The sequence below is a fragment of the Salvelinus namaycush genome, chromosome 15 (genome assembly GCF_016432855.1).
Source record: "Salvelinus namaycush isolate Seneca chromosome 15, SaNama_1.0, whole genome shotgun sequence".
NCBI classification, from domain to species: Eukaryota; Metazoa; Chordata; class Actinopteri; order Salmoniformes; family Salmonidae; genus Salvelinus; species Salvelinus namaycush.
Genome location: NC_052321.1, coordinates 14,138,959 through 14,147,974, shown reverse-complemented (window position 1 = coordinate 14,147,974; position 9,016 = coordinate 14,138,959). Strand labels below are relative to the sequence as shown.

Here is a 9,016-nt window from a genome sequence, read left to right as displayed (position 1 = left end):
CTGACACGCACCAGGTTGATAACAGCAGGTCCACACATCCAGGTCCTCTGACGAGCCCTCTTACAGTGGGTTCCTCACGGGAGAGAAAGAGAGTCTAGGAAGACTGCGAGGAAACAGTTTGAGAAGAACTGACCAGTAGAGCTGTATTTTCACTATCAGTCTCGAAGCAAAAGTTTGAAACCCTGGAGACCCGCAGCAAGATGTTTTTCAGACTCCCAAGACTAACTCCTGGATACCTACGGTATCTACAGGTGAGTGGTCAGTGATGTGTACAAAATTGTACTGTTTAGTCTTGTCCTTTTTTGCTTGTACTTTTAGACAAATCTTATGAGTACACAAAGTACTGAATGTTTTGCTGTGTCATTCCTTACTCTAAGGGGATTAGTGGTGTTTAAACTGTCTGCTACCTCAAGCAGCTCAGGTCCAAGTTAGTCCTCTTCTGGCTGAGTCACTGGAAACAGTATGTCCTCAGCACTGGTAGGCATGAGGGAGTGGATTCTGCTTTGTTTGGCCTGATCTGGCCTTGATTGAGGACCTTTCAAACATAAATGCCCTGCAATATCTGCTGATGTTTTAGTATAGATGACTTGGTCCTTGGCATTCTGTGGCTTTAGGAGTCTCTAGGGAGTTCCTGGGATGTAAACAAATGGAATGAACTTGAGATAGTGTATTGATGTATGCTGTATTGCCTGTAGTTGTGAATGGATGGACAGGTACTGCATGGCTTTCAGGTTAATGCCCGTTGGCCAGAGATTGCTTTACTGAGCCTAATGTTATAATTTATTACTAACCTATTGCACCTTGTAGTAGGGCAGTTTGTCTCAAATGGTTTTATGTTTAGGTCCTTGTAAGAAAGTGCAGCGGCCTTGCAATTTGATAGAACATAGGGCAGTTTGTGTGTCTGTTTCTATCCAACCACTAACACCAGTGGCCAGCTTGTTAAGATTGCCGTTCCCTTTTCTATTCAAACTTGAGTGTCTGCAGGCTATGAATGACAGAGAACACAGTGGCGTTGCAATGTGTGATAGACCACAGTGCAGTTTACGCTTCTACTTGCATAAAAATAAATATATATTCTCTGTCTTACTTCTCAGCTGCAAGTTTGAGGAAGTCTTTTGTTTTAGCTCACAACTTTATTGGACTTATTTAGTAGTGTTTACTGCTAGCTAGTGAGGGAAAAATCCATGACATGGTTTGTTGAATTATGATTACAAATAACTCTGAGGGAGCATCAGGAAGGGCTGCTTAACAGCCTGAGTCCCAGCCCCATTATAGCTGGGGGATCTATTATTTCCTCTTCTCTGCTCTTTATTATTGTCTAGGGGCCTGCGAGGAAATTGTCCATCTCGCAAAATAACAGAGCCTTTGTTTGTCACAGACTGTAATTTGGCAAATGGGGCAAGATGGGTTTTTAATCTCTTCAGTTGGGGTGTGGGGGTGAAGGGGGCATAATGTGGCTGACTTGGTACTTTGGGAAATTGGGAATTTTGTCGCAAGAGACTAGGAGGTTTTATGTTTTTTGAGTTCTGTTCTGTTCATGCGACTGCAGCCCACTACATCCCCTTATCTATCAGTATATAGCACAATGCACAGTACATTGGTCAGTGCCGTAGTCTCAGTGGTTAGCATTGAGCCCGTTTAGAAGGCCTATTATGATTATCCTATCGATGCCATCTCCCAGACCATTATTCATGAATAAGAATGCTTTCCCCTTTAACCACATCATGTCATGTTGATTTGTCTCCCCATCAGACCCAGGCTATGGCGAGTGAGACCCAGAGAGCTGGGGACCTGCCCCGTCTGGCCATGCTCCTGGGGGCCTTGGGGATCGGGGTGTGTGGCTACAGCTCCAGGCAGCTGGCACTGCACCACCGGCTCTCTGCCCGCGTGCTGACCTGGATGGACGTTGGGAGCACCCCGGTGAAGGGGAGAGCACCTTCCTTCATGGACCTGTCTCAAAGCCACAGCATCTGTCAGGACATCCCACCTCCAGCATTCGCTGGGCAGAAAGTGCCTTAAAACAACCACCAAATCTAGAGTGCATGTTTTAATCCCTCAGTATGCAGTACCTAGCCAGGTATGGTGGAGCTTTACTCCACTGTGCTAGCACTTCAGTGTTAACACACGTTTAACCCTAACCCAGAGATCCATAATCTGATAATCAATAATTACTAGCCACACCTGTGTGAGATTCTGCATTGACATGCAGTATAGGAGCTGCTATACCAGGTTATCGATTTAAAATAGTTGATTGGATGAGTAGTTCAACTTGTTGCCACAGTGGGTAGGAAGGTTTAGCTATGGAAGTCTGATTTAGCTACATCCTGTGTGTCTTTGTGAAGTCACCGTGTTTGGCTCGGCCCCCTGGTACACAGATGGTTGGCAACCCCTCGGGCTGGTTGCCATCCATAAGTGTTGGCAGCTCATCCACAGCCAACAACTTCCATTGATTTCAACTGATAAGAACTATGGGGACCTATCCATCACTAGAGCTTGGCATCCACTGTCAGGTCTGGACTGGAGTGAAAGACACAGGTTTTATTTCACGGTGTTTTCAAACGATAGTGCTACAGTAGTCGTCCTCTCTGAAGGTGTCAATTCTCTTACATATTGATATTGTAATGAGGTACATTGCAAGGAAAGGCTGGACGATTGTTCAGCTACAGTTACTGAAGCATGCTAGTGATGCCTCTGGTTGTATAGAATGATCCACACTCTCTTTATGATGTCTCACTGCCATGTAAATAATGTAACTGTATCAATACTGCTCATTAGATTATAGCTCTTATTTGAACCATGGTTAAAATGATGAGGGAGAGCGAGAGAGAACAAAGCTCCTCATCACTAAACCAATTTCCTCCTATGGGATTAAACCAGGTGGAACATCCGTGAGCTGGCATACATCGCTCCAATCTGGTATTAGGGATGAGGACAGGAGACTGGTTCCTGCAGTGCCATGAGCAAAGGCTTTGTTCCAAAGAGTTCATATGATATCAGGTATCTTTAACTAGATTGGGAAATGTGCACAGCATCTTTCAGAATGAGAAGTTTTCTGTTACTGCTACCAAAGGCCATTATGAATTTCTCAGAGCTAGTGTGAACCACGCCTATATTTTTCCTCCAAAGAAGATAGTGAGATGCAAAATCAAACATCCATTGTACAACCACTGGAACCACTAAATGTCGAACCAATGCTTTTGTCTGTAAACAACAGAGGAATGATATTAAGGAGAGCAGGTACAGTAGAGGTCTGTAAAAGCTGATCCCATAATCCTTTTCCACAGCAGCTGAGCCAGTTTCCTGTGTCTGCCAAAATAGAAGTTTTTAGCAGGACCAGATTAGCTGTGCTAGCCCTGCCACTGCATTTTAGGTCACTACAAATGGCCCTAATCCACTCAGCAGATGTGCTAATTGGCTGAGCTGGCACCAAAGAGCGACCGGCAGTTCCCTCAACTCATGACAGAGACTGACACTCAAACACTTGTTAATGGACTATCTAATGGTTTTACGCAGAAACATGACACGGTGTGTTCCCGTTGAGCTCAATTTGGAAACCACTTTTTTTGGGAACAGAAAACGAATGCATCCTGTTAGGTCAACCCCTATTTCCTTCAAACTAGAATATTATGTAGTCTGTACCTACTGCTTACATGTTGTATGAAATTTGCTTGGGCTTGTAAGGAATTTCTGGGACAAATAAATTTGTTAAACTTTTGCCATGGTTTTTCTTTTATCTATATTTGTTTTACAAATGTATGATTCTTTTAAGTTGTTACTATTGTTGACCGCTATTGTTGACTTTTACTATTCCTCAGTCTGTTCTCTACCTGTACATTAGTACAGATGGATTGAACAATGTGTTATCTATTGTTTAGTCTTATAGAATAATTAATAATGGTCACTGAAACCGCATGTGGGCATTTCCATCAAATGACCCATGACCACCGAAGTGATATTCATAGGAACATGTACAATTGGGTGTCACATGAAAGTTGAGTCTATATTTTTTGGGAAATTAAGGCTTTGAGTTCTGAATCAACAGATGGAAAATGGGTCTTACCCTTTATTTTTTGGGGTATATGTTTTGTATCAGATATACATCAAAACACGATGTAATGACCCCTGCCTACTAATACCAACATATATATTTAGTTTTGGAGAAATTGTTTACCTTCTGTAAGTTTAAGAAATATTGCCTTCGGCCTCCCGAGTGGGGCAGTGGTCTAAGGCATTGCATCGCAGTGCTAGAGGAGTCACTACAGACCCGGGTTCGATCGATGATATCAGGGCGGCGCACAATTGGCCCAGTATCTCTGGGTTAGGGGAGAGTTTTGCCGGGGGGAATTTACTTGACTCATTGCACTCTAGCAACTCCTTGTGGCGGGCCGGGCGCCTACAGGCTGACCTTGGTTGTGGAAATTCTAATCAAAAGGAAGAAAGACTGCAAATTCTTCAAAATAACTTTTTATTATAAGAGTTGCAAATCTGGAGCTGGTTAACAATCCACTCAACAACAGCACAGAGTTAAGAGCCCAACTCACAAGAGTTGGGTCTCAGCCTTAATATGAAAATACAACCTCTGTCTACGTGGCAGTTTAGCAGGTGTGTGAGAGCATGGTGCGAACATTGCGCACAAACAAGTGAAAACACCAGTTGTGTTACTCCTTTCTGCTGATAGAATTGTCGCTGATGCTCAAGCTAGCCTCTTCTCTTCTTATCTCCACACAGCTGTGCCCTTGAAAGATACGAAAAGAACCGGATGAACCAAAAACTGTGTTCTCTGAGGCTCTTTGTCTTTGGCCGAGTGACCAAGTTGCTCAGAAAATAGAGGAAAAACACTGGCTTCTTCTTACATGAGAGAAACAGACAGTGGAACTGTACAGGTTTACGGTTCATACAGAGCATGTACATAACAAAGTTTGTCATTTTGCCACCATACGGTGTAGTCAGGTGAACAGTGTTTCCTCCAACACATTGGTGCAGCTGGCTTCCGGGTTAAACAGGCGGGTGTTAAGAAGTGTGGTTTGGCGGGTCATGTTTCGAAGGACGCATGACTCAAAATTCGCCTCCTGAGCCCGTTGGGGAGTTGCAGCAATGAGACGATCGAAATTGGGGAGAAAAATGGGGTAAAATATGTAATTCCATTAACAGAAACATATCTTTAAGATATTTTTGCATAGTAAAATACAGTACATAGTACAGTACAATAATTTAAAGTAAAAAGTAAAGTATATTGTATTGTACTGCACTCTACTGTGCTCTGCTGTGCTGTGATGTCCATACTTGTTGAACATGATAACATTAATATCCATAATTATGCTTTTCTTTGAAGTACAGATCACAACCCATGATGTAATTCCGTTACCATAATTATGTTGCTGGTTGTAAATACACTTCACTTACTGTAGATCAATAACCAAAATATATTTTTTCATAGCTGACACCCCATTCTTTCTGCAGACATCTTTGAATCTTAATTCGGAGCAGATATGAGAGTTTTTGGAGAACGTGGCAGCATAAACACCTGAGGGAGATTTTTCTGTAATTCCATTACTTAAATTTACATCTGCACAGTTCTTCCACTATATTTGTTTTAGTACATCTTTCAATGGAAATTGTTAAAAGTAGTCCTTGTGCATGGTTGTATCAGTGGTTTGTTAAACTTTGAAATCAATGCTTTTTGTTTAGCATACATTTTAAAGTGAAAAAACGAAGTTAAAGTAAAATTCCGTTATCGTGGAATTGCCCATGTAGAATAACATCGACTGTACCAAGAACACTAACAGGCATAGTTAGAGCAGTTGATGTTGTCTTATTCCTTCCATACGGTTTCCTGTGGAGGCTAAGGCTCTTTGGCTGTATAATGAAGAATTGGGCATGAAACAGCAATGAGAGGCATTACTTCTACATCAGCTCTGTTAGCTGTGGTCAACAAAGCAAACACAGTGCCTTCAAAAAGTATTCACAACCCTTGACTTTTTCCACATTTTGTTGTGTTAGTCTGAATTTAAAATGTATTAAATTGAGATTTTTTTGTGACTGGCCTTCAGGATAAAAAGGAAACAGAATGGAGATAAACACAGGCAAAATCCTAGAGGAAAACCTGGTTCAGTCTGCTTCCACCAGACACTGGGAGATGAATTCACCTTTCAGCAGGACAATAACCTAAAACACAAAGCCAGATCTACACTGGAATTGCTTAACAAGAAGACAATGAATGTTCATGAGAGGCCGAGTTCCAGTTTTGACTTAAATCTATCGCAAGACCTGAAAATGGTTTTCTAGAAATGATCAACAACCAATTTTACAGAGCTTGAAGACCTTTGAAAAGCTGTAATCACAGCTGTAATCACTGCCAAAGTTGCTTCTGCGAAGTATTGACTCGGGTGTGAATACTTACGTAAATTTGATATTTCTGTATTTCATTGTCAATAAATTTACTAAAATTACTAAAAACGTTTTCACTTTGTCATTATGGGATATTTATTGTGGGTGAGGAAAAAAATATATATTTTGAATTCAAGATGTAACAACAAAATGTGGAGTAAGTCAGGCACTTGAAGGCACTGTATTGCTGGTGTATCCCCACCACCACACTATCATCATCCAACTAGATACCATACATTCTCTTAATGAACCCAAAGGTTGGAATAATGCGCTTTTACGCAGTACTAAATTCCAAATTGATTCAACTCAGTTTTACCAGGGAGAAATTGAGTCATTAATTATATTTAGGGAGGAAAAATTCACTGTGTGTGACAATATAAAGCCAAGTGTGTGAGTTCTACAACCAATGAGTGTATTCATAGAGTTGGGTTGTTTTTATTCATTCATGTTCTTCATAGAGATATATTACCGATATTTGGTTGTTCATTATATTGCGTGACAAAGTATTTTTTAAATGTTTAATTCACCTTTATTTAACCAGGTAGGCCAGTTGAGAACAAGTTCTCATTTACAACTGCGACCTGGCCAAGATAAAGCAAAGCAGTGCGACACAAACAACAACACAGAGTTACACATGGAATAAACAAACGTACAGTCAATAACACAATAGAAAAAAGTCTATATACAGTGTGTGCAAATGGCGTGAGGAGGTAAGGCAATAAATAGGCCATAGTAGCGAAGTAATTACAATTTAGAAAATTAACACTGGAGGGATAGATGTGCAGATGATGATGTGCAAGTAGAAATACTGGTGTGCAAAAGAGCAAAAAAGTAAATAAAAATAATATGGGGATGAGGTCGGTAGATTGGATGGGCTATGTAAAGCTGCAGCGATCGGTAAGCTGCTCAGATAGCTGATGTTTAAAGTTAGTGAGGGAGATATGTCTCCAACTTCAGCGATTTTTGTAATTCGTTCCAGTCATTGGCAGCAGAGAACTGGAAGGAAAGGTGGCCAAAGGAGGTGTTGGCTTTGGGGATGACCAGTGAGATATACCTGCTGGAGTGCGTGCTACGGGTGGGTGTTGTTATCGTTAAGTATGGCTGTTGATACTCTATCAAATCAGTTTGTGAAATCCAGTGGCAATTTTAGCATGTAAATCTTGGTGGGACAAACTCCCAATATTATCAATGCATGATAGTTAAATGGATACATGAAACGCATCCTAGCAGACAATTGTTACATCTATTTTCTATGTCAACGTTCTAAATATTGACTAAAGAAATCACAAGTTAATGGAAACTGTAGCTTCTGAAATCAGAATTATGGTTCTGTCGCCATTCAACACACCTGTCCGAATCTGTATCTGTCCAATTTGCAAACCTGAATTGGGAGATTCCAAGGACAGAGAGACTGGAGAGGTACCATCATTCCAGGGTTTCAAACCACAGGAGGTTGGTGGCACCATAATTGGGGAGGATGGGCTCGTGGTAATGGCTGGAGCAGAATTCCATTTGCTCTGTTCCGTTCTCCCCTCAGCAGCCTCCACTGGTTCGAACCACATAAAAGCTCCTCAAGCTGCTCACAGCATGGGTAGGCAGACCAGAGATGGTATAGAAAGCGAGACATCCCACTCCCTTATTTGTTCTGCCACTCTGGTCTGATTATTGCCCCAGCCCTGCGAAGGGGTGTTTTTTTTCTGGTTGTGCTGGGGCGGATGGGGCGAGTGGGGATGGGACAATAAGTAGACCAGAACCATCTGTTCACGCGAGAGAGGGAACGGCCACTTACACAGACAGGAACCGTGACCATTTTTGTTCAATGGGAAACGGCCTGAGTGAACTATCTTCATTTATCCACCATCTTTGACCAGACCACCATGAGAAACGCTTTATGATAGATAACATGGCACTCCTTTTTAGCTTTGTACAAACCATCCTGATCTCGCGAGCTTAGGTTCTGTTTCGTGAGACCAGGATGATTCATACGAGGCTAACTCTTTTTAGGGCCCAAGCCAAGTTGGCATAGTCAGATTTTTCTTTTTTTCAAGTTTGTATAAATCTGTCATTTTTATTTTGTCAGGCACTGTAAATAGCCTAATTCCCATAGAGACCTGGAACTTTCCATATTTTTTGTGAAATTAACCAATGATGTAGGCCCAGGCTACCACTGCCTCCATTCCAATGCTTTCAAGCCTCCACCCTACTGCTGGGCCAACCTTACAGGCGCAGGCCTACCCCTACAACAGGCTTCACCAATATGTTTAATTTTATATGATTATACACCTGAAATACTTAATAAGATACCACTAGATCAGAAAGAGGTGACAACTCAAAAGGCGATAACACAGACTTTCAATTCTCAGAGGCGCAACATCGCAAGTTTTCCGGGTACGCTTGAGAAGCAGACCAGGCCGGGGTTTGGGGTTTGAGAAGTCAATGAGAGAAGTGAAAAATTCTTCCTTCGTTCCTAATTTTCTCGAAATCTAAAGGCACAACCTAGATTCAAGCCAACGTCTTAAGTAGTTGAATATGTCAATTCCTCCAGCCTCGTGAAAGTGAAACTACTTTATATTGAAGGAGTGCCTTTGATTTGACATCTTGTACATGCGCAGTTTGGAGCATGACGACC

At 41.8% G+C, this 9,016-nt stretch overlaps 1 protein-coding gene across 1 annotated transcript; it reads left to right on the top strand.

The window, feature by feature from the left end:
• Positions 1–200: 200 nt before the first annotated feature.
• Positions 201–2,019, top strand: zgc:193593 (uncharacterized protein LOC564090 homolog). Its single transcript, XM_039008831.1, has 2 exons — positions 201–251; positions 1,753–2,019. The coding sequence occupies exons 1-2, from the start codon at positions 201–203 to the stop codon at positions 2,017–2,019; spliced, it is 318 nt and encodes a 105-aa protein (XP_038864759.1).
• Positions 2,020–9,016: the final 6,997 nt, after the last annotated feature.